At 40.7% G+C, this 26973-nt stretch overlaps 1 protein-coding gene across 1 annotated transcript; it reads right to left on the bottom strand.

Annotated features, from left to right (window-relative positions):
* Nucleotides 1-2089: 2089 nt before the first annotated feature.
* On the bottom strand, nt 2090-13818 carry LOC108429969 (zinc finger protein Xfin-like). Its single transcript, XM_017702072.2, has 2 exons — nt 13643-13818; nt 2090-6025 (listed from the first exon to the last, which is right to left on the bottom strand). Exon 2 carries the CDS (start codon nt 5956-5958, stop codon nt 2533-2535), a length of 3426 nt encoding a protein of 1141 aa, XP_017557561.1. The 5' UTR covers nt 5959-6025; nt 13643-13818; the 3' UTR covers nt 2090-2532.
* Between the last annotated feature and the right edge of the window lie 13155 nt (nt 13819-26973).

The following is a 26973-nucleotide window of genomic DNA, read 5'->3' as shown; positions in this document are numbered from 1 at the left end:
CACAATACTGAGCCTCATTTTGACTTCTTTTAAGGACATTACATCAAAGTTGGATCAGCCTGTCGTGTGTTTTTTCCAATTTAATTTTGTGTGTGACTCCAAATCCAGGCCTGCATTGGTTAATAAATTTGATTTCCATTGATTGATTTTTGTGTGATTTTGTTGTCAGCACATTCAACTTCGTACAGAACAAAGTATTCAATGAGTATTTCATTCGTTCAGATCTAGGATGTTATTTGTGTGTTCCCTTTTTAATTTTTTTTTAGCAGAGTGTGTATGTATATATATCATTAATATTCTAAAAATTGTTTATTCAAATATTAACTTTTCTCCACAAAATAAACACAAACCACACAAATAAATAGATTTTGAAAATGTGTCTTGGGTGCCTAAAACTTTCGCACAGTACTGTGTGTATATATACACACACGTGTGTGTGTGTATATATATATATATATATATATATATATGAAAATATGGTATTATTAAATATAACTAAAACATAACACATACTCAACAGGAAACAAACTTAAATGTGCCATTTCTGCAAAGTTTTTATTTATTTGCTAAGCTTGGCATACTTAGCATTTTGGGAAAAACACTTAGGCCCCTGCCCCTTCTCTATAACATCCTCTATAGAGGACAGTAACTAATCTTCACTTTTAAAGAATCATTAAAGCATGTCATTTGACTGGGGTGCCCAAACCTTTGTGTATGACTGTACCTGCTAGAACAATGTGAGGCACATGTGTTAGTTTTCTTTAAAAAAAAAACAAAACAAAAAGACTTCATCACATGAAGGCCTAGTTCTAGTTTGTCCATTAATTTAAGTGCATTGTATCAAATGTATCAAATTACAGATAGAATAAAGCTGAGCGCTTACTACGATCTCATTAAAAACTCAAGCCTTTTTAAAAATAATTTGTTTCTGGAAAATGATCTGTCCTGTGAGCATAACCATCTTTAAACTATATGTAAACACAGCGTATAAGTGTTTGAACCTTGTTCTTCTTATCTTTATCAGTCAAACATGTATGCCTTTATTTAATTGCTCACGTATAAAAAGACTATTCATACCTACATTAAACGGAGTGTTTAGCACCTTTCCACCATGTGAGTGACATTTCAAAACAAGGCATACTTAAAGAAGAACCACACCTGCTTTTTAAAAACGTCTGCATGTTCAATGAGTGCGTTTACTCAATAACCCGATTTCTGCACGTATCTGATTAAACAATCATGTAAACAGCATACTCTGATTTCTTAGACTGGAGTAAAGTCAAGAAATCCGATAAAGAGGCTGGATTTTAGCTCAGTAATCAGATTTCTCAGTGCATGTAAACTCTGATTTCTTTTATATTTCTCAGCCTGCGCATGTGCGAAAAAACACAGCGGTACCGGAAATAAGCAAGCAGTGTTGCTGGAAGATGGGAGCAAATCACTTTCGGAGCGACAATAAAACCAATTACATGCTTGACAGAATTTTTCTACATAACGTGTTCATTATTTGGTGAGATGTTTAAAAAGAAAAGCTGGCACAAAGTTTGAATTTTACATTACGTTTACATCACATCTTCCTCTGAAAGTATATTGGCTGGTTGCAAAGCAGAGGTCCGATGACTGTCTGACTCATGTAACCCCAGTTTCCCCATTATCTGGTTACTCAAGTGCATGTAAACACATTCATCGGATTACTGACAAAATTTGATTTTCTGCAGTTATCGGATTATTGAGGGCATGTTAACGCGCACAATGAGAAATGGTGGTGATGGGGGTCATGATCTCCTCAAAGTAAATTTACCTACTTTATTAACTATCCAAAACGACCACATCTTTTGATTTGTTTTTTATATGCAGCAATGTTAAAGCTACACAATGTATGTTTTGGGGATTTGGAGACATCTCTGGTGGAAATGTGCAATTGCACACAATGTGCAGAGCATTATTTCTGTAACGCTAGCTGTTTGGACCCATTAAGCCAAGCAGATGAATTATTACTTTCATGACTACAGTGATGATTTTGCATTGGAGACCAACATCGATTTTTCAGTGGATGAAGACAAACTCACAAAATAAGACACTAGCAGAATTACAATATTTCAGCATGTTTATTTTTTTCTTCTCATCACAGTAACACCACTTCTCCCAGGTTTAACAATAAAATCCTGCATCCTTTATTTCAGATTGTAACTCTCTACACATATCTCTCTGCCACAAACAGATTAAAACATTATTTTAGGCTAACTGCTTATAACAAAATATAAAACAACGTTACAGGTAATACCTTTGAGCAAAGCAGTTTTTAGAGGCATCAAATCCAAAGATCTTTGTAATGCAACTGCTACAACCACTACAACAATTCTCACTTGGTAATCTTCTCTAGAATGATTATGTCTTAATAATGACATTATGAAGAAATGTTAACATTCAGCAGGCTCCACCTTTACCTAGTTACCTTAATTTTATTTTATCTTCCTCCAATCTAAGTGCAAGTCTATCTAGCATTGTGCTGAAATGATCTTCGGTGCTTGCTTATTGTACTGCAGTCTCAGGAGCCGTACTTGGAGATAGAGTAACATCGAGAGGCTCCGACTTAACCTCTGACTGTTCCATGTCTGTAGCAACCATTTTTGCAGACTCCGGCACATCCCCTAAAATACGATGCACCTTCCTTCTGTGGTTCTTTAACGACTTTGCGTCTCGATAACTCTGGTGGCAACTTTGACACCTATATGAGGTACCCTGGCTTTGATGAACGATTTCCCTGAACATCTCAAGACTACCTCGGATGCAGTGGACTCGCCTTCTATGGTTTTTCAAGGACCTCAGGTCAGGGCAGCTCCTTGAACAGATGCGACACTGAAACGGATTGGAATGGCTTTGCTGTAGAGTTCCTTTTGATGACTGAAGTCCACCAGCTTTGGTCTCAAAAACACCAACACTGCCTGGGTTTAGACCTTGCGGTCGATGGACTTTTCTTTGATGATCCTTCAGGGATTGGAGTTTTGAGTAACTGTGGGGACATATCTGGTACGGAAAGGCATTTGATGGGTTGCTTTGTGAAACATGGGCAGACTGAATAGTAGGTGCCTCAGCAGCTTCCTTTGTGCCATGGACCCTCCTTTTATGCTCCTCAAGGTCTTCGTGGCTTGAGCACTTATGCTGGCAGATCCGGCACGTCAAAACCTTTTGTTGGCTGTGTGAGACCAAGTGTCTTTTGAGTCCATCCATGCAACTGAACCATCGGACACACACTGGGCAGCGGACAGGTTTGAAAGGTGGTGTACAAGTGTTGCCCTGAATGTGAACCTTGTGGGCTAATGGACTTTGGAATGTCATACCACAGCGAGAACAAGAGTGCTTGTTTTGACCTGCAATATCTCCTCTGCAAATAAACCTCAGGTGTCTCAGCAAAGACTTGCGTGCTCCAAAGACCTTTTTACATTTGTGGCACACAAGTCTGTGTTTTAAATGCGATTTCAACAGATCTTGAGGCTGTTTTTTCTGATTTTGTGTAGCCGTTTGAAAACGTGGTTCCTGCTGAAGCTGAGGTTGCGACACTTTCTGCTCATTTTTCTGTCCAGATGTTTGTGCATGAAATTTTTGGTGAGCTTGAAATTCAGCCCAAGATTGCCAATTCTCACCGCAATGGGAACAGATGTAGGACTCCATCGTATGCAACCGCAGATGCTCAAACAAAAGCCTAGGGCAAGTGAAAGCAGCACCACACTCACAAGTCACTTTTCTAGGAAGCACAGATGGTAATGACATAATCTCAGAATTATTATCACTGCTCTTATGTCTGACTTGGTTCTTAGAAACTTGGGACAACACAAATATGTTTTCCTGGGAGGCTTGGTTATTCTTCTCCAGAGTGCCTGCACTTCTCATTGACTGACACCTCTTTTGATGCATGTTCATTCGGTCTTTGTGGGTAAATGACATTCCACAATAGGGACATGGAAATTTTTTCTTTAGTGCAATGATATTAGCCTTTCCAGAAGAATGCTGCTCCATTAATTTTCTTGCTCCACAAATCTCAAGGTGCCGCTTCAGGGTGAAACGTCGGGAATAGCTTCTTTCACATCTATTACATGAAAAACGTCTTATACCAGTAGCAGAAATGTGCACCTGAAAATCTTTATTGGACAGGGTTGAACTGGTTGGCCACTTTATGGTGGGTTCTGAGACAACCATCCCATCAGAGCTGTCCTTGGGTGCCTCCACCAAAGCATCAGGTTTTTCTTCATTAACATCCATCACATGTATTTCAGCATCATCCAAAGGCACAGTACACTGGCTCCCTCTTAACAATTCACCTTTTGCAGTGTTCCTTCCTCGACTCATTTTATCTTGGGCAGCTGTAGCATCAGCATTTCGAGAGAAGCGTTTTGCCAATAACCCTGTCTGATACTTTCCCTCCAACAAAGAATCAGTATTATGCTCCTCAGTCTTTACCAGTTTAAGGCCCCCCGTGTTCACATCAACATTTACCTGGCATGATGAATCCTGACGTCCTGACACGAGTTGTTTTTCTGCATTAGAACCTTCCTCAAAATTGCTGATCTTGTCAACGCCAGAGCTCTTAAAAAGGGCCATCCACTGACAATTGTGTCTGTTAAGTCTGTGTCTCCGTGTATAGCTCCGATTGCACTTTGTACAATGGAATAACTTCCGAGAGTGCTGCGTTGTAGGACTGTTTGATGTTGGCAATGAAATTTGTTTGGAAAATCCAACATTAGAGCTACCACAGATGTGGTTAAGTGGAACGGAAATGACACTTATCACATACTGTCGGCAACGGCAGCAAAATTTGACTCTTTCTTTCTTGTGCAAGGCATGATGCATTATCAAGCTGTCCATGTCTTGAAAAACTCTCCGACAGAGACCGCACTGATGCCTCCCCTCAAGGTTTTCCTTAAGAAGCTGTTGACAGGCTTCAATTGCAACAACTGGATACAGAGTCTTAGTCGTAGATATGATCTTGCTCTTTTTTTTTCCCTCAATAGGCTTGACATTAAGCAAGTTGCCTGACTGTCCAAATCCCACTCCATCAATGCCATATTTAGAGCCACCTTCTCTAACATTATTAAAACATCCAGAGCTTGATGCTGACATTACTGCTGGAGCCTGCACTGGTGCCCTTGTTGAAGCTTTCCACGTGGGTAGGGTCCTCTTGCTTCGCTCCCAGTGCTTCTGGGTTGACTGTCTACTATTCAGGTAAAATGTAAGCATTTTTAGCAATGGTTTTTTATTACTTGATTCTTGATTTTCATTTGGTGTTTCCTCATGGTCAGAAACGCATGTATTCTCAGATGTTAAATTCTCGATTTTATTCCCTAAGGACTGGTCTTGTGCTTCTGTAAATGCCAGAGGGGAGGATGGCTCTGTCCTTTCATCATGATGTACCTGTGATACGGCACTATTGACAGAAGGAGAATCTGAAGTAGATAGGCACTCCTCTGAAGCAGTCCGTGTGTTCTGAAGTGACTCATCAGTGCAATGAGAAGCCAAACTCTCATTAGAGGGAACTTCATCTGGGACAGGCTGGCTACAGTCCATCTGTGTAAGTTCAGAATTTTCGACAAATTCCAAAGTTTCATTACTTGTCTCTTCCGATTGTGACTTCACCTGTATTTCATGTACGCTTTTATGCTTCTGTATGACACCAAGTTCATGAAACTCTTCCCCGCGATCACACACATTCACATCTTGAGTGACAAGAGGGGGTAATATTATGCAGTGATGCTTTTGAAGAAGTTCTGGATTTGCAAATAAGCTGCCACAGTGACTGCAAGAAGGCAACGAAGCCACTCTCTGGTCAGAGATTTCACTGGCATGAGAAGCCTGATGTACCAAGAGAGATGATAAACCTTTAAAAGTGGCAGAGCATGCCACACAGCTGTATATTTTACTGGGAGGAGTTCCAGCAGATTTTGTTTCCTGAAGTCCCAGCATTTTATGATGCCAGTGCTGGCTGCTCGCCAGCGTTGATCACTCAGTTGCCACCATCCTTGTAGACGTCCTACAAGAGAAAACAAAATGAAATCAACAAGGCAACTCAGCAAATCAGTTATGTCCTAAATTATGAGACATTAAGAACATTTACTGTGAAAATCAAGAAACATTACATAATATGGAAAAATACACATTATTAATTAGGGCTGAAATAATTCCTTGAGAAACTCAAGAAACTCGATTACTAAAAATCATTAATGCAAATCCTTTGCATCGAAGCTTCCTTCAATCCATATTACTATATGCAGCTCGTTGTGTTTCTCGTGAATGATTATTAACGTTGCACAGCACATGCTGTGGGCAAGTGGCTTGAAGACATGATCTGATGGCATGGATTGCAAAATGGAGAAAGTGATAGAGAGAACGGTCCAGAGAAAGTGTCCAAAGTTTTGAATCATTTTAAACTGGAAAAAACAAAAATGCATCCAGTCCATGCATCCAATCCACAGAGCAGAACTGACACAAAGTAACATCAGCAATTCATGTAAATCAAAATGACTACCAGTTGAGACAAAGCCTACTACTGAATGTATGTCATGTATGTTACAGCTATATCTAATGGCAGGTTAAGAATGTAAATCAAGCATGGCTTGTTATGTACGTTTGATTTTGAGCAAAGCAAAGCTATCACAAAAAGAAAATATGGCAAGTGGTGAGAGTTTAAGCTTCATTCATGGTATTATTATTATTATTATTATTATTATTATAGCCTTAACCACATACACACACAAACACGTTCCAATCACATACACACCTACTCCCCTCAGTGACGAATAAAATAAAATGCACAAACCCAGTACAGCAGTTAAATTCCTTTTATTTCAAATGCAGTCAGGACAGCATTTGCAGAGCAACCCTACAGTGTAGTAAATAAATGTACATTAGCCAGTCTCATAAACTTACAGTATGATATTTAGGCTTAGTAATTATTATTCCACCTCTTTCAGTAAATCAGTGTCATATGAACACTGTGATTGGACAGCTATGTAGCAGAGTTCACAGACAGCATTTTGAGCATGACTGTCACAGACACGTGCCTACTGTCTATGGTGGAGGATGAAGGCTTTCAGAGGAGGCTCCCCTAGCAGCAAAATGCGCTGAGGGTCAGAAAATCCAGAGAGTCACTCCACAGACTCAAAGAACCCCAGGTGCTTATAGCAAGGCATCCAGTCCATCACAGAGTGCAGGTCCCCCGCAACACCCTGTGTTGATCACCAGCTTTCTCAACATACTAAACACCTACTTCAGCCAGTTTGAGGAAAAGAACATTACCACAGTAATGAAAGTCCCTCTCAGCCTAGATGATGAAGTACTCTGTCTAAAACCAGCTGAAGTCCGGAGGACCCTACACAGGGACAACTCACGGAACGCTGCAGGTCCTGACAACATCTCAGAGTATGTACTGAGGGAATGTGCTTTCCAACAGATGCACATCCTCACAGACATCTATAACACCTCCCTGAGCCAAGCCATCATTCTCTCGTGCTCCCACACCCCACTGTGCAACTGGGTACTTAACTTCTTCACAGAGAGTAAGAGTTGGAATAAACACCTCTAAAACCATCAATGTAAACACTGGAGTTCCTCAGGGCTGTGTGCAGAGCCCTCTGATGTTCACTCTGATGACTCATGACTGTTGTGCCAACTCAAACCATGTTATCAATTTTGCAGAAAATACAACAGTGGTGGGCCTCATCAGAAACGACAATGACTCTGCCTACGGAGAGGAAATGAACCAACACGTCATTTGGTATGACAATAACAGCCTGTCACTGAATGTCAACAAGACAAAAGAAATTATTGGCAACTTCAGGATGAAGTACATGGTACAAACTCCACTTACAATCCATGATATTGCTGTGGAGTCAGTGAGAGGCACCAGATGTTTGAGATTTCACATCACGGACGACCTGACATAGACTGCACACACCACCTCCCTCGTCAAAAGGGCACAGCTGCGTCTTCACTTACTATGATGGATAAGAAGAGCAATCCTCCTACCTCCTATCCTCACACCTTTCTCAAGAGGCACTACAAAGAACATCCTGACCGGCTGTCTCTCAGCGCGGTGTGGCAGCTGCACTGCGGCAGAACAGAAGTCCCTCCAGAGAGTGGTGAGGACAGCAGAGAAAGTCATCAGAACCCCACTTCTGTGTTCAGCCTTCTGCTCTCTGGCAAATGCTATTGCAGCATGAGGTGCCAGACTCAGCAAGAGCTTCTTCCCACAGGCCATTAGACTATTCAACTCCCTTTACCAATTCATGCAACATGCTGGCCTATCAGGCTGTTGAACTTCTGAACATACACAGAGACTGTCTGAACACATAGATTGGAAGCTATTCTGTGGTCAATAATGTCAATGTTCTCATCACTTGAACAGTTTATCGCTACTCAATGTCAAGTTTACACTTCTTGTTACACTGCGCAATAATACCAGTCACAGAGAACAATGTACAATGTTTTTCCCTGTCCTATAATGTCTGTGCTGTCTAATATGTCTATGTGCAATCGCCTTCATATGTCTCTTATATTTGCACATTGGAGCTGGAGAAATGTAATCTCATTTAGCTGTGTACTCCTTATTGTATAGTTGGAACAACAAAGGTCACTTTAACTATCCACTTTTAATCCCAGATACAAGCGTCTTTCAAAAGCCTACTTCTTGAAAATGATGGAGAAAAAGCATAAAGAAATCAAAGGCATATTGAAGAACACCACAAATGAGACCGACAGCATTGCACTCACAACCGACACTTGGATGAGCATTACTACAGAGGCTCATTTGGTCACAAAGCCCACTGCTGCAAATACTGCAAGCAGCTTGAAGATGGCATTGACAGAACACAAGGGAAAAATCCAAGCTGTTGTCCATGACAACAGTTCTAATGTCCAAGCAGCTGTGAAGATTTTGGCAGAAAAACATGGATAGGCTTTAGGACGATGCACAGGTCACACCCCGAATGTGGTTGTGAACCGAGAGGATCAGATTGGAGGGGGTCAGAGACAGACCTTCATCACTTATCATAATTGCAAGCATTACCTACAGTTACACGAGTGAAAATGCATTTGCCGAGTGTTGACAAACGTAAGGGGATAAACAAGAAGTGAAAGATGGAAAGAGGCTACATGAGGTTGGAGTTATCCCTTAACCAAGCTCCTTCGTGCACTCAAGGCTAATGAAAGTGCCTAGGTCACGCTTGTCAACTTGTATCGTAATGGGGAAAAGAGTAAGCAAAAGCATAATGGAAAAGACTCGTGTTAACTTGCTTTCTAAGGAGAAAAAACACAATTAGATCTCATCTGGTCACAGTGGAAACGCATTTTAGTGGCAAGTGTAAACAGAATCCGGCCAACGTTTATCCAACACAATATGGACACGAAAGACACGTCAATGCAAAGAGTAAACAGGCTCTTAGAGCCAGAAGTGTCCACAGTGGTGGCGAAAGGAACCAGACACCTCAAGAGTTTAACGCTTCTAAAAGCAGCTTCAGAGCAATGTTTGTCATGAGGTAGGTTATGACTACACTGCCTGAGGCAATGGTTTATGATTGTTTTTGAAAACAAACCTAAAACTAAAACATTTTTTAAAATTAATTTATTCCAAAAACCTGTCCAGGGTGTATCCTGCCTTCTGCCCGATGACCGCTGGGACCCTGAGGGAGAAAACGGCTTAGGAAATGGATGGATGGATGGATTTATTGCAAAAAAAGAACGGGCATGGTGTTGGACAGGTAAAATAGTCCCTATTAGGAATGAATCAATACTGGTATCACGTACTGAGATTGTACTTACAATCATAAAAATTCACTGATACAGTGTTATGTCAGCCGAGTGTACACTTCCATGCTAAAGAACAAACGCTGCGAAGAAGAAGGATTCCAGCCAGACCCACAAGGTGTGCTTTCAGATCATTTTAAACAAATCACGCTTCTCCAATATAGGTGGAAACACATAGGCCAGAAAAGGTTTAAAAAAAAAAAAAAAAACAAAAAGAAAAAGAGAATAGACATTTCCTACCCAAGTCAGTATATTCCATCTTTACTCTGTTTGACTGAATAGAATAGCGAGGTATGAACTTGACTGATTAAACTGTAGACAGACCGTACTGTCCTACCACGAATATGCTTTCTTGAAACTGTTCATGGACAGAGCGTATTTGTAAACTGTGAGTATATAATTCATAGGTTTTATTTGAATAGACTGTCATGTACGGATAGACTGTGGGAGTCACCAAAGAACAATATTTCCTAAATCATGTAGTGCATGTCTGGCTTTACAAGACAGTTAGGTACAGCTCAACCAGCCAAACAAAAGGCGTCAAGCTCCAAGAGGATGCATTAGCCTCGGATGTGATTCCTGCTGTCACTGTGCTACAAAGACTGATGTTGAGACAGATGAGGATCAAAACTATTAAACATACTTTACTTACAGCTGCATAGAGCACTTTTCTGATGTGCAGCAAGACTCTCCTCTCCACTACACTACACTACATCCAAGGTAACTAATGTAGCACAGCTAACAATGCAAAATAATTTTAAATCAGCTCAATTTGAATGATTTCACTGCTAATACACATTGCACTCATTTACATTAACGACTATTTCATTCTAAGTAGGTTACGCTGTATGGTAAATTTCTACACTTTGTAATTCTACATAGGCAGATATTACATGGAAATGGAAATGGATGGCCACATTGGCCCAAAATACCCAAATCAGTCCATCCCTAGCAAAAAAGGGCTGTGTAATTATAGCACTAACCAAGCTCTAGGGACGCATTAATACCAAAGCTGCTACCAGGTATTGGGCTGATATCATGCTCATACAAATTAATCGAAACCAACATCAGATACCAGTTGATGCCATATAACCCAAGTCGAGTGTATACTGCCACTCTAACAACATACCCATAGATCTACATCCCTAGATACCGCATTGCCTGTTGTTCTGTATGTGAGACGATACGTCTGCACATCCATCATGCTGGAACGGTCGAGATCCGCTTGTGAACAAATTCACTTGTATTGAGAGGTGATGAGTCTCAGGATTTAATCGGCCACAACTTCCTTATTACTCAACCAATTCTCACCAAATTTATTCTCACCAAATTATTTCTTTATTAACGTGCTATAAGTTCAGTCTGCACCTGATGTTAAACATCAAGTTTAACGCTCTGGTAGAAACACAATGTCACACACAGCAGCAAATTCATCAATGTGTGAATCACTTCTAATCTTAATACACATAAAAATAAAATAACCCCCCCCCCAAAAACACAGAAAGAAGGACGAAGCTGAAGTTAACTTCTAATTCACCTTCTGTTTTGAAATTTTCCCGTTCCACCTTAAATAATGCAGCAGTCACTTTCTGACGCCTGAAGCTGCACCACTGAAGGTGGAACGGTAAAATTCAAACAAGAAGCTGGCAAATAAGAAGCTGACTTCAGCTTTGTGTAAAAGGTGCTAATGTTAGTGTATTATGAATACCTACACGGATTAAGGAATACTATAACTTACCTAGCTGCAAAGCATTAACCACCTTTGTAGATAAATAACTACTACACATAAGGTTAAGACCCCCTGAATAGACTATTAAATGAAATAAGCTTAATATAAAACCAGAGGAAAAACAATCACCATCACATCAACAGGTTCTCTGTGCTTCACCAACCACACGGCCATATCTACACAAACATCAGCGTGGACCGCTGTGTTCCCTCTGTTATGCAATCCTGTTCCACTATCTGAGTGCAAAATTCTTGAAATAGTAAAATTTGGACAGTATCTTTCTTAAACTGCCGCTCTGTAATGGTACTGAATGCAGTCCAGCAGCGACGTTGACCGCCCCAAATCGGCAGGACCGTTGATATGCCTGGCTGGACCCAACGCGGCATCCATATCCATGATCAAACCCCTCAAGCAAGCAGTGGAGAGGGTTCTGCTTACAAGTGTGGAGATAGGTGGTCACTGAATATTCTGCCTTGGTAAATTCCCACCAGGAACACGTGTCTGATTTTAGCCTGTTTTTAAACATGCACAAATGCAACTGCATCCCCACTGCAAAAGGAAATATGTAGGCTACCAAAAAAAAATCAACGTTTTTTAGCCACTAATGCCAACCGTACTCTGTTTAACTGAGTAGAATTTTATCAAAAGGTTTTCATAAAATAGGCTGTACACAGACCAACTCTGGACAACTAATCAAAAAGTAACTGAAACCGACGTTCAGAACCTCTAACCGACGAAATATCGCCAATGTCAGTTAAAATTCTGCTAATCCTTTCCCCACTCTGTGTGCTCATGTACGGTCCCCTTAAAACTTCCTAACACACGTCATGCGACTCCGCCACATCCAGTCGGCGGCATGGAAGCTAAGGCTATGTTCACACAGCAGGTAAAGGAGGCCCAAATCTGATTTTCTCACCAAATCAGATTTTTTCGGTTTGGCGGTTCACACTGTCTTTTAAATGTGATCTGCATGCAACATCAGTCTGAACAGATGTATGTTCTCAAACTGACCCACATGCGCAAAACAAGGACTGGTCCATGCGGCTCATCCAGAGGTGAACAATTATGACTATGACCGAACGCCAGTTGCTCCTGGAGCTTTCAGCTTCATCTCCGCCAGCATCACAAGAGCCATCACGAAGCTTCACTGACTGACAGCTGCGCTCATCACCCACAATGCGTTTGAGCTCACCGTAAAAGGGCGCGGTCACTTCTTTGGTTCGTGTTACCAGATTCTTTAAACCCTGCTTTCAGACTTTTAACTGTTCTTTGACGCTGCAGCATCGCTCCCCTTTCGAAACCTCTTCCAACACTGAGGTGGTTTGGATACGTCTCTTCTCATTTTTGTACAGAAATATGACCCCAAATTTTTGAGGACTCATCAGTGCAAAAGTCGAGTTGGACTGACGTAAAAAAAAAGAATCACATGAATTCTGATCTGGCTGTTGAGACTTATGTTAAAATATGCCGAGCATATTTACAGTATAAACCCTGTTAATGAGCTTTGAAGGCAAGAAAAAAAATCGTTCAATAATCGTAATCGAGGTAAAGCATCCGATTAATCGTGATGCTGATTTGAGGCCATATCGCCCAGCGCTAACACAGACCGTATTGTCCTACTGTGTACCTCACCGCCCGGCTTTGTGCAGTGTTGGCAGCGCTGCTCGGTTTCTCACCCCACCCACCCAGAAGCAGCCCACCCTGCCGAAATCCCACTATAACAACATAAAAGCCGGCCTGTGCAAAAACACGTTAACGCCGTTAAACGAAGCGCATGCGCGGAGGGCGATTCAAAACTATGCGCTTAACCCCAAACTTGAGGACAGCCCAGCAGTGTCGCTCATAACTTTCAGCCAGCGGAAAACAAACGTAGTGCGGACCCCCCACTTTCGGGTACAGACCCCAAAACGCACCGTGTTCGTGTCACAGTGGAGAAAAATACTCAATAGCCGATTCGTGCCGTGTTTCTCCTCCGCGAACGCGCTTTTAATGAGCTCACACGACGGCTAGCTACGAACCCGAGCTCCGGAGCTCTTCTCGGCCCTGCCTAGGACACCGAGAGCCAGACGGTCAGCTCGGTCAGCTTCCCACGCAGCTGAGGGCGTTAACAAAGCTTACCTGGACCACCACTGGTCTCCAAACCGCGGTGTTATCCCGGCGAGGCTCCTTCAACTACTGCTAATTTCAGCGCCCCGCCGCGCAGTTAGCGAGGTGAGGGGCAGCTTAGCTAACTCAGTCCAGCGATGCTATCGGCTGGCTCGTGCTTCCTTGCTGTGGGGTTTCTCCGCAGGCTGCACTTCAAAATAAAAGACCCAACGGAAACAGTTGGGGTGAAAACATAACAGGGACACTCCCAGAGCCGCTTTATGAGCCACTCTTATACCAAAACCATGCCCAAAAGTCCTTAATAAATGGGCGTGAACGGAGCTAAACGGCAAAGTTTAAAGAAAAATTAAAATAGTTTCTAATCACTCGCCCAGAACACTCCCTTAATTTTAGAAAGGAGACGGATGTATTTCACTAAAAAGCGCTGAAAACTCACCTTCCCTTTTTTTCTCGGGGGGCGTCATAGACGTAAATAAGGTGCGATTTAAACTCGATTTCAAAATTGTTTAAAATATAACATCGGAGGTAACCTGTTTTATGCTGCTCTGTGTTCAGGATATGAATGAGTTATTTTATTCTAGAAATGTTTTAGCATTTAGAAACTATGATTTTACTCATTCTCCATATTAACCCATTCATTTTGGACTCACTGGGGAGCGCCCTCTAGCGTTCTAACGATTTGTTCTACCATCCAGGCTTGGGCAAAATACTCAAAATAATGAAAAGGGAGTGATGGCTGAATTCAATTCAAAATTCATGGGATTCATTTAGCACAGCGTATTCAGTGAAGTATCCCATTATAATACTTAAAAAAGTGAATTTTTACTTGAATTAAATTTAATACAAAATTCTCAAGTGTTATTTTGGCTCTCATCGCCTGCTTCAGTGCAGGCCGGCTGTTGTTCCTATAATCCCACTGCCCTTTATTGGCCTAAGCCAACGATTCACCATATTCCAATAACACACACACATTTTCTAAGCTGCTTCTCCCTCAGGGTCGCGGGGGGGTGGGGTGCTGGAGCCTATCCCAGCGGTCATTGGGCGGATGGCAGGATACACCCTGGACAGGTTGTCAGTCCGTCACAGGGCAGACAGACAGACAGACATACAAATTCACACCTGGGGGCAATTTAACATGTCTTTGGACTATGGGAGGAAACCCACGGGGAGAACATGCAAACTCCACACAGAAAGGACCCTGGTTACCCAGCCGGGGAATCAAACCCAGGCCCTTCTTGCTGTGAGGCGACAGCGCTACCCAACGTGCCACCACGCTGCCCATATTCCACTAACACAATCTTTAAAAATTTGACTATAAAATGTGTAGCTATGAGATTTTCAGTTTACGATAGGTAAGTAACTTGCCACAGAGGTCCAGTACAATGCCAATATTAGATAGATAGATAGATAGATAGATAGATAGATAGATAGATAGATAGATAGATTCAACTTTATTGTCATTACTCAGTACAAGTACATGGCAACGAAATGCAGTTAGCATCTACCAGAAGTGCAAATAGTACCAATCGTGCAAAAAGAGACTGCAATAAATAGACATAGTGCAACAAATTACAGTATATAGAATAAATTACTATTATAGATACGCAAAAATAGATTCACTATAGGTGTGTAGATATATACATGAACATGTTGGAGATGTACACTGTATTGAATAACTGTTGCGATGTGTTATTTACATGGCAGTAGAATGTTAAATTTGTGCAATGGTAATAATAATGAATAAAACAATAGGTAAAACAACAGCTCTGATTGGTGAGTGTAGTAAGCTCATCACTCGAGATACTGTCCACTACTCAGTTCAGTGAACCCTCAGAAAAGGTTACTAAGGTTCAGATTAATAACAGGCTTAACATTACAGTGATTTATCAGTTTACTCAGGCTTTAGAAGGAACTTCAGTGTTTGTAAAGAAGCCATTTTTAGTCCCCTTTTACATCTTTACATGCTCGGTGCTGGTTTCAGAATAGATAGTTAACAACTAATACTAATGGCATTTCTTTAAAAGACAGCAGAAATTTTTAAAATTTAGTGTGTAAGTACTGGAGAAGGGTCTGGGTCTGGCTGCAGACATGCACTCTCAGCCTATTAATGATGCCAGTGCCGCTCTGCCACAACAGTGTTTTTGTCAGTTTTATGAGCAAAAATAGTGAACCACGAACTGCTGGACTACAAGAGTTACACTGAACATGTATTAAAGTTGTCATACTGATCATAAGGTAATGGAAACATTCAAAATAAAACCTACCACGACGATAAGACATGGGTGTCAAGTTTATTCGCAGGAAAAAACAAACAAAAAACAAAAAAGAGTTTCTCCTGCCGAAACTCTTGAAAACCATCCTCAAGACGATTAGAACCATTAGGAATAAAACCTGATGGTTTTGTTTCCTAAAGGGAATTGGCTTGATGGAGGCCATTATAGACCATTAGGAAACTAACAAATGTATCTGGAATCAGGCCCAGAACACCGAATTAAACGACCAGAATTCTTTAAACTGTGATATGAAATCAATTGGAAAACACAGAATACCATTAGCAACTATTGAAAACCACCAGGAACCAGTGGACATTTTTAACGGATTCTATGTCTTTTTTCAACCTTAAATGTTCTCTAGCCGTGTTATGGACGTATGGAGTGATGTTGTCGCTAAGCAACAGCAGCCAAAAGTTACCATGCCATTGGGCTGCATCTGCCATTGTGGGAGAGAGTGCATGTGCATGTGACCTCCCTGGGGCATGAAAGTGCATGTCTGCAGCCAGACTCTATTGAAGTATTGTGAAAGTATTGTAAAGAAGCCGATTCTGAAAACTGTATCCACAAAATGTAACTTGGACTGAACACAGATCATGTCTGTATCCTGGATATGTATTCCCAATACTCGTATTTCACTACATTCCAACCCTGTACCCATTAAACGGGCCTACCATACATGTGCATATCATTAGTATAGCATAGTAACGTGTTTCAAATGTTTTACATCCTGATGAGGTGATTTAGGTCATCAAAATATCATAATTATTCTTTTAATGCTGGTAATGTTTTCTGATAAGGAGATTTCAGGCTGTCAGAATATCCTACCTATACATTTTAGTGCTGGTAGCATTTTCTGATAGAGTGATTTAACTGAGTATCCTACCTATAGTTTTATGTAAGGAGCAGCCTATAAATATGTGCAATGGTAGGACATTTCGACAAAGTAACCCATTTCGTTAGAACACTCAAGAGCTCACTGCTTTTTGTGTAGCTGTGAAGGTGGAGAAACCTGTTTTAGGGAAGGGTTAGTGGCTCTCATACTTGCTCTTATGTAAACTATTGCATAGACGATAGACTATTAAAATAAAAATGTAACTAGAAGCTGTTGTAACTGTCCTTACGGAGGAGAAATTGTCATGTCCAGATCCACAATGTACATTTCAGTTGTACCATTATTTGCCATGAATTACCAGGATTTAATGTGTCACTGAATATACATGCACTCATAGAAGCACCAGGTTTTTGTCCTTAGAACATGTTATCCATTTTTAAAGCAGTGTATCAGCCAAAAATCAAATTTATGCAAATGTTATTGAAAATCCAAAACGTGTTCGGTGTCTGTAACATCTTGAGTGATCTATGAGGCTAATGTAGCTAACAAGTTCTAAGAAGCTAATAGCTTGCATGCCTAAATCACAACACACCTGGCTCAAAGCAGTTTAAAGGGGAGTCAAAAAGTGTTGACCATCACAGTACTAGGAACCAGACGTCTGCATGTCTACACTGCAAATATCGCCATTTTCTCTGCTGTGCCAAATAACCAGTGAACTTACATGCGTTTTATAGGTTTTTATATGTCACGTCCATAATGGTAAATTAAAAAAATATGTTTTTGGGTGCTATTTTTTTTTCTTACAACGCCCTGCATGTACCTCTCCACCCTGCACACCTAACGTGTTTGTGCTGGTGGCAGAGCTTATGTGAGTAACGTTATTCATCAGAGGAGCTGCGATAGATCACAGCTGCTCTAACCCGTAAACAGGGTAGCAGAGAAGCAAGTAGTATGTTGTTGGCACCGTCAATTTCTACTCGCCCTGGGCTGTTCATCTTCAAAACTGGCAGGTTTAATCTCTCTCTCTCTCGCTCTCTCTCTCTCTCTCTCTCTCTCTCTCTACCTTGTTTGCTTTCTCTTCTTCAGACCTTATCCTCCATACACTTTGCCATCTTCCAAAAATCGGTAAGAAAACTGTAAAAAAATAAACAATAGCTGCTACTGGTGTTATATCCGAATTGGTCACCCAGTCCCCAATATAAATTCACCCAAGATAACACGCCGTAATAGAGATTCCATGATAAATGTTATTTAAATCAAGCAAACAGTAAACAGTCATACGATAAATACTTTTTGTACTGTTTGTCACAGATGCTGTACAAACCTTTTGTGAATGTGATTTGAGGGGAACTGAATCGCATACAACACGTGCATTAGCCATGTTGAACTGCTGTAGCTGCAAAGCTTGTAACTACAAAAGCACGTCAGATTTCACTCACTGATCTCGGTCCTCAGAATGTGATTTTGACAGGAAACACAGAAGAATTCCTGGAGTAATGTTGTATTGAAAATACATTTTAGGCCAAAACGTTTTTAAACAAAACTATCATAAAACAATGATTCAGGTATCAAGCAACGCATGTATAAAAGATTTTGTGTAATAACTTAATGGGGTTTAGCTTTAGAGCCATTAAAAGAGTCAGACATCTGGCTCGCAGTACTATAATGGTGAACAATTCTGACTCAGTAAGTTTCTCTAGAAAGGCACATTTCTCTAAAATCTAAACCATTGAATAATGATGTAATTTTGCAAAATCTGTGGAGTTGCCCTTTAAGTTATCCCATGATAAATAAACTACAGTCGAATTGCTTAGTAGTTTATCCCACACGGCAAGCATATATTGGTCCACTGGCTTGATAAGGTCAACATCCTGCTGTATGCTGCTGCTGGTCCACCTTTGGATCACCCAGATTATGGTCCTGTATGCAAGGCCTTTTATTTTGAAAAAATAACTAAGATGAACATTTAAGCAGCAGCTCCAAGGTCTTACAAAGCTGATGAACCACTAATAGAAGCCAGTCATTTTAATGAGCTGCTCCAGGTGAAGATAATATTCAGTGGTCAACAGATACAGAAACTACCAAACCCTAAAGGGCCATCGATTTTTTATTTTTTAAATTTTTTTATGTGGTAACAATTTCATTATTTGATACCTCAAGTTTTTTAAATTGCTATCACAACGCAATGAATGTTGTCTCAAAATAATTATGACATTTTCACGACATAAATGTTATCTTGATAAAACAATATCCATGTTGTGACAGTGATGTAAACAGCTCGAGATCTTAAGAAAACATTTTTTGCTGTTTTGCTGTGACTTTGACATAAAGTGCACCCTCTCGTGTCGCCCAGCATCCAGACACGCCTCATCATTTGAACCCTGATGTGGTATTTCTCAGAATCAGACCGTTTTTATTTCTCCAGCCGGTTTATTTTGCTGCCTTCGGCCTGCTCTGACCAATTTTTTGTACCTTCATGTAACAAGTTTAATGTGGCATCGCTTTCATGACTACTTTGAATGAGTACTATATCTGCAGTAGAAAGCGAAATAGCTGGATCCAAAAGCGAACAGAGTTCTGCAATAGTCTGTACTCCTTTGTTTTCCTTTCCTCATGTCTCTGCCATGTGCCTTGGAAAGCACCACCAAGCCAGCGCCAGGTCACATAGTGCCGCCTAGTGTTCCGGAGAGCACTCCCTTTTCTTTCCCTCTCCTTGCAGCTATCTCAGTGCTGGCCCCAGACAGGGCTCCAGTGCCAGTCCCCGTCACTCCAGCTCATGTTCTCCAAGTAACTCTGGTGCTGAGCCTTTGTGCAGCTCCAGTGCTGGCTTCCAAAATCGCTTTTAAGACTGCTCCGCCTCCTGCTGCCCTCCCGAGCTGCTCTACCAGTGCCAGCTTCCCATTGTATTCCAGTGTTGACTCCCTGTACTGTTCCAATGCTCAGTCCACCTCTGCTGCTGAGCCAGCTCCCTGGGTTGCTGCCCAATCATCTACTCTTCTTCATTTGTCTTTTGTAACAGAAGGAAGAATCCTCATAGCAAGGATGAGTGAGAATCTTCAAAAGGACAGGTAACATTCTTCTATGAAGGATAAATACACACAGAAAGCAGGGAAGAAAATAAGGGACAAAGTAAGTTGGTTTGTGGGTGGAAAATGAGGGGTAAAGAGCAGCATTTTGCCTAAACCACTGCTGAACCACTAATGGACCACCCAGAAACGATGAGCTAAGAGTTATAGAAAAACATAGAAAAGCGTGAGGTGAGCTCGCAATTTTGCCAAGTGCACAAACAAGGTGGGCACCAGAGGGGTACAAGGTCGATGTGAACCGCCAGCAGCTGTCACCACATTGTGTCAAGACAGGTTTGCTGTTGGCGGTCCCCAATGCTCCGCCTCCCTACAATAAGGAACACCTGTTTCTAATTGTCTTAATTATTAGTTGTCAGAGGTGGACGAAGTACACAAATCATGTACTTGAGTTAAAGTAGAGACACCCAAGGTAAAATATTACTCCAGTAAAAGTAGAAGTCCTTACTCTAGACCTCAACTTGAGTAAAAGTACTAAAGTATTTACCTTCAAATGTACTTAAGTATAAAGTAAAAGTACTAAAAGAGTAAGTCTGGCTCTGATGTCCTGTTATCATTTTTATAACCAGACTGGCTTCATGAACTCATTTCAGGTGAAAGTCCTCCAGCGTCTCTCTGGTAAACCAGTCTTTTAATAGAACGTCATTAATTAGTGACGCTGACGTCTATTAAAATGATCAGAAGCACAAAACACTGAAGGTAAACAGTTTCCATCAGGAGAACCGAGTGGCTCTGAAATCACTTTTTACACACAAGCAAAGTTTCAGTTTAAGATTACTTTGTAAATTAGTTACAAGTTTAATAAAAACTGGCTTTAAACTCAGGATCACAGATGAGCTCCTTTACTATGTTGATCTGTCGGCCTCTGTTCATAAACATAAACCAGCCCAAACTAATTTACTATAAAATGAAATGGTGTTTGTAGAAATTCAGAAAAAAAGAAACGCGCCAGTCACGACTGCATATGTGGACATATTTCTATATTGTGGTCTATTTACACAAAGTTAGGTTAGTTCATCATTTAGGTGACAGATGTGCTCCCAGATTTTTATGCTGCTGCGCTGACGTTGAACCGTGTGCTGCACTGGGTTGGTATGACCAACAGGTCAAAACCAGCTCAGAACAAAGTGACCGCTGGGCCCTGATTGGTGCTCTGGCTTTGCGCTTCTTTTTTGTTTTGACATGTTACGTTTTTATATACACAGAAACCAAAAGGAGAGACAGATTTCTGAAAATGTAGGAGGAAAAAGTCGGATATTTGACTTTGAAATGTAGTGGAGTGAAAGGAAAAAGTCGCCCAGAATGGAAAAACTTAAGTACAGATCCACGAAAAAACTACTTAAGTACAGAAACTAATTACATTTACTTTATTTACTGTCCACCACTGTTAGTTGTGTATATACATGGGTTATGTTGGGCTATAGGAGGTGGAGGAGCCCCACTTCCTTAATAGGTGCCAAGAATGTGGGGACAATATCATGTAATTCACGTGTTATAAAGAGTCTTTAGCACTGACTTCATAGAAATGTGATTAAAACTAGGTTTTTTGCGACTGTCAGAGACCACGCTTTATTTAGGATTTAACAGGAAAATAAATAAAAATAAATGTTATTCATTTTTCAGGACATACTTTTTAAAAGATTAGATGTAAGACAATGCACTTGCATGAAAAAAATAGGGCAAAAACATCAGGAATTATTTGGACTCCAAAACAACATCCTTGAGAAGCTCAAGTCTTGCTTGAGAACAGAAAAACTCCACAGGTGTTTCTGTCCATCCTCCTGCTGTGAGTAGACTACTCAACACTGTGGGTCTGAAGGATGTATTGCTGTCAAGTAGTCGTTACTGAGAAGAGTACCTTTTGCTGTTCAGCATCAACTGAATGTGTTTGGGATTGCTTGAATTTTGAAAAGCAGAAAATGCAACCAACTTCTAAGACTGAACTGTAGAGGTGTGGAAAAACATCCCTGCAGATTTATTTGCAAAACTGAAAGCAAATCTCACCCAAGCTGTAATACACACAAAAAGTCACCACAAAAATGTAATCTTTAGTTGCTTTAAGTTTTCTGCATTTTGCTGATGTTGCCAGCTTCTTTAGTTTGCCACTTTTATGTTTACTTCTTATTGTGATCTTCCATTCTAGTATAAATCTCTGACCTTGCAATGATTTGATTAAAATTCATTAGGGAATGATTTAATCATGAAACCCCAACTCTATCTATACTTTACTGAATATTATTCTAATTGATAACATTTGATTATAACCAGGTATGGACCTACTTTGTTCAAGTTGTAGGCTTTGATTCAAGTCAAGGCAGATACCATGATTTCCTCATTTTTTTGCATGTTTGTTTCAGATCCTCATACAAAATGTAAGACTTAACATTTATTCTGTTTCCTGAAGCAGCGAAGCATAGTCATGTCATCACACTACCACCACCATGTATCACTGCTGGTATGTTGTTTTTATTGTGGAATTCTGTGTTAGCTTTGAAATTGAAATTTTAAATGAAATTTTAGATGAAATTTTGTTTGAAAAGTAAAATATGCAAATAAATAAATAAATAAACCAGTACTTCATGTCTTGTTGCTAGAGCAATATCTTTATGAAGCTAATTGTGTTTAAACCTTTTTTTGGGGGGTCAAAAATGCAGTTTTATTAATGTACACACCTGTTTTCAATCTTTGAATGTATAAAAAGAAGTTACAAAATTGTAAAATTAAAACTTCCTAATTAAAACTGCATTGTATTAATGGTAAATGAAGACATGTCTAAATAAATATTGTTGCTGGTCAAACATGGTTGTCCCAAAATATAATTTTTTTTTATTGAGGGAATAAGTCAAGACATCAAAAACCATATATTTTTAACTATATAATGTAGATATTCATCCTTCCTCCTATGTCTCTTCAAATGGGGAAGAAGGAACAGTATTGATTCGGCCCTTTTACTGTATTTTACTGAGCTGTGTATTGTTTAGAGACAGTGATTCAATTGGTCAGCGTTCATTCCATTTGAAGAAGTTGGTAAACATCTGAACATGACTTTCCTCAATGAATAGATTTTTAAAAACTGATAAATCTTCAGTTCTTTAAGCCTCCATGAAATTCGGATTGTTAACTATGTCCACAGCAGATAGGGCCATGTCTCTCACTCAGTCTGCCTTGGTCTTCTGACAGCTCCCTTGTTTTGCTGACATTCAAGGTCACGTTGTTTTGACACACTGTGCTAAAAGTAGTTTTAGCTCATTGCCATAGGCTGATCTGTCGTCACGGCTACAGCTTAGGTGTTATCAGCAAGCTCAAAGGGGAATTCTGTTGAATGGCTTTGAATTTCAAATTTCTGCATAATTTTATTGTTGTGATGGAAACAAAGTAATTCAGAGAGGTTTGATGTGAAGTGGTTCACTGTAGAGAAACTTGCCAGCTCAAATTTCTTTACAGTGGTGGTGATGAGAACCTGGGGCCACAATGCCTACAACACAAATATAGCCATATTTTATTTACTATCCAAAGCAAATGGTGAACCTACATGAGTTTTTATACATAAATAGTATATACAGGAAGATTCACTAGAATGAGGCCCCAAATATTCTATAATAACTCTCTCTAGGACAAAGCAATCTGAACAAAACATTGTGCAATGTGCTCCTCAGTATATGGAGCTTTGAACAAGTCAGGATGCTCCTGCGTCGGAGCAATTAGGTAGGCGCCGGACAGAAGTCGTGACGTTTAACGTCCATTTGCAACTTCCAGGTGCAGACCGAGGTACCCCTTCATGTGTCTGGCAGAAAACGGAGGTCACTTCCAGCGTCGCATTTAATTCAATCAGTTACACATACGTCACGGTATGTAGTGTATTTATTTGGTTCTGATTGCTTCGTCCAGGCGGGGGTTACGACAGAATATTCAGGGCCTCTTTCGAGTGAATCTTCGTGTATATACCACATAATAGTGGTAAATCAGAAAATACTTTTTTAATAAAAAAACTTTTGTGTAACTTAATTTAATGTAATAGTTTACGCTGAAGTAACTTTTTGAAGCATTAAACTCTTGACACATCTGGTTTTTTACCACCACTGTTCACAATTGTGATTTAGTAAGTTTTTTTTTTTTCCAGAATCAGAATCAAGCTTTATTGGCCAGGTATGCTACGCATACAAGGAATTTGGTTTTGGTTACAGGAGCTCATAGTGCACAGTACCAGACAGACATTCACATGTAGAGAATAAGATAAAATAAATATAAAACATATCAAGATAAAATAAATTAATATAAAACATGCATTCCTGCCATCAATCACTCAGAAACACACACACACACACAGTCGCACCTGTAAACCTTACAAGGTGCAAAGTATGGGTCTAAAGTGAAAGTGCTGAGTGCAGCAGCAGTTAAAGGGTGTATAGTGATAGAGAAAGGGATCAAGGAGGTGACAGTCAGGTAGGTGGGGTAATATGGCAGGTGAGTAAGATGCTAAAACAAAGATGGCGGTTGAGATAGAGGATGGAGCTGAACTTGATACCATATACCAGTATATATAGAAGTGCAGTTTGAAGCTGGAATATTGTTGTTGTGTAATGTTTTAACTGTTCGAGAGAGTGATGGCTTGTGAGAAGAAGCTCCTTTGTTTCTCTAGAATGGCACATTTCACAACAAATTTACACTGCTCAAAAAAATAAAGGGAACACTCAAATAACACATCCTAGATCTGAATGAATGAAATTCTCATTGAATACTTTGTTCTGTACAAAGCTGATTGTGCTGACAACAAAATCACACAATAATCATCAATGGAAATCAAATTTATTAACCAATGCAGGCCTGGATTTGGAGTCACAAAATTAAAGTGGAAAAACACACTACAGGCTGATCCAACTTTTATGTGCTGTCCTTAAAACAAGTCAAAACGAGGCTCAATATTGTGTGTGGCCTCCACGTGCCTATATGACCTCCCTACAATGCCTGGGCATGCTCCTGATGAGGTGGCGGATGGTCTCCTGAGGGATCTCCTCCCAGACCTGGACTAAAGCATCCGCCAACTCCTGGACAGTCTGTGGTGCAATGTGACGTTGGTGGATGGAGCGAGACATGATGTCCCAGATGTGCTCAACCGGATTCAGATCTGGGGAACGGGCGGGCCAGTCCATAGCTTCAATGCCGTCATCTTGCAGGAACTGCTGACACACTCCAGCCACATGAGGTCTAGCATTGTCCTCCATTAGGATGAACCCAGGGCCAACCGCACCAGCATATGGTCTCACAAGGGGTCTGAGGATCTCATCTCGGTACCTAATGGTAGGATGAAGGATGTTGCAGACAGCAGACCGCTCTCCACGGCGTCTCCAGACTCTTTCACGTCTGTCACATGTGGTCAGTGTGAAGCTGCTTTCATCTGTGAAGAGCACAGGGCGCCAGTGGCGAATTTGCCCATCCTGGTGTTCTCTGGCAAATGCCAAGCGTCCTGCACGGTGTTGGGCTGTGAGCACAACCCCCATCTGTGGACGTCGGGCCCTCATACCATCCTCATGGAGTCGGTTTCTAACCATTTGTGCAGACACATGCACATTTGCGGCTTGCTGAAGGTCATTTTGCAGGGCTCTGGCAGTGCTCCTCCTGGAAGCGGTCCTGCTGCTGGGTTGTTCCCCTCCTATGGCCTCCTCCACGTCTCCTGGTGTACTGGCCTGTCTCCTGGTAGCGCCTCCAGCGTCTGGACACTATGCTGACAGACACAGCAAACCTTCTTGCCACAGCTTGCATTGATGTGCCATCCTGGATGAGCTGCACTACCTGAGCCACTTGTGTGGGTTGTAGAGTCCATCTCATGCTACCACGAGTGTGAAAGCACCATCAACATTCAAAAGTGACCAAAACATCAGCCAGAAAGCAGAAAGGTACTGAGAAGTGGTCTGTGGTCCCCACCTGCAGAACCACTCCTTTATTGAGTGTGTCTTGCTAATCGCTAATGATTTCCACCTGTTGTCTATTCCATTTGCACAACAGCTGTGAAATTGATTGTCAATCAGTGTTGCTTCCTAAGTGGACGGTTTGATTTCACAGAAGTTTCATTTACTTGGAGTTATATTGTGTTGGTTAAGTGTTCCCTTTATTTTTTGAGCAGTGTAGTTTTATATGGTTTTAGCCATTGCTATTGTGCTGACGATACTTCACTTTATATCACAGTGATTAGCAATTGCAATCTACAGTCTTTGTACAACCTCTACTATCCAAAAGCTACAGTACAATCAGAACTCTGCAGCTAGAGTGCTCACCCACACTAAGCGTTCAGCTCATATCACCCCCGTTCTCTCTCAGCTACACTGGCTACCGGTCCCGTCCCGTATAAAGTTTAAAATCTTACTTCTCACTTTCAAAGCTTTGCATAATCTTGCTCCCCCCTACCTCAGAGAACTGCTGACCTCTTACACTCCCTCTCACTCTCTCAGATCTTCTAGCAATAACTTACTTGCTGTTCCACGCACCAGACTTTCCACCTTGGGAGGGAGATCCTTTAGTGCCATGGCCCCCAAACCCTGGAATTCTCTTCCTCAATCCCTCAGGGACTGCTCTTCTCTTTCTTCTTTTAAATCTGACTTAAAGACTTTTCTGTTTAATGCACATTTTTCTTCCTCCCCCTCTGTATAGTTTTTTTTTTTTGCTATGTGAAGCGACCTTGGCTTTGTGAAAGGCGCTATATAAATGTAATTTTATTATTACTATATTTAGACACAAAATGTGCTAGATTTGAATGAATCAGTAAAATGAATCAGTGTGAATGAGTAAATCAGTAAAAATCTTAATCTGTGGATGGGTTTTTACTATCATGTTCATGTTTCCATATATCACAGAAAAGGCTAATATATTTGTCTTAATGATTAAATATACAATGGATCCAAGACAGAGGAGAATAATGCACTCTCATGACTTCTGACCCCAGTTCTTCTCAGCATCAAGTATTTAGCCCCTTAAATGGCCCCTTAAACACTTCCATAACCTAAGATTAGCTCAGCCAGTTTACACTGAAGTTCCTGTAGGTACTGAATAATAAGCTATAGAGTGTAATAAGCCTTTGATTTAAGGGGTTAACGTTTGTCATACGTTATGGTATTAAGTAAACACGCCTATCCACATCCTACAGCCAGTTAAGGATCTACC

Source organism: Pygocentrus nattereri, chromosome 3 (assembly GCF_015220715.1).
Source record: "Pygocentrus nattereri isolate fPygNat1 chromosome 3, fPygNat1.pri, whole genome shotgun sequence".
Taxonomy (NCBI): domain Eukaryota; kingdom Metazoa; phylum Chordata; class Actinopteri; order Characiformes; family Serrasalmidae; genus Pygocentrus; species Pygocentrus nattereri.
Note: the sequence above shows the minus strand (reverse complement) of the source record. Positions and strands in the feature narration are given on the sequence as shown.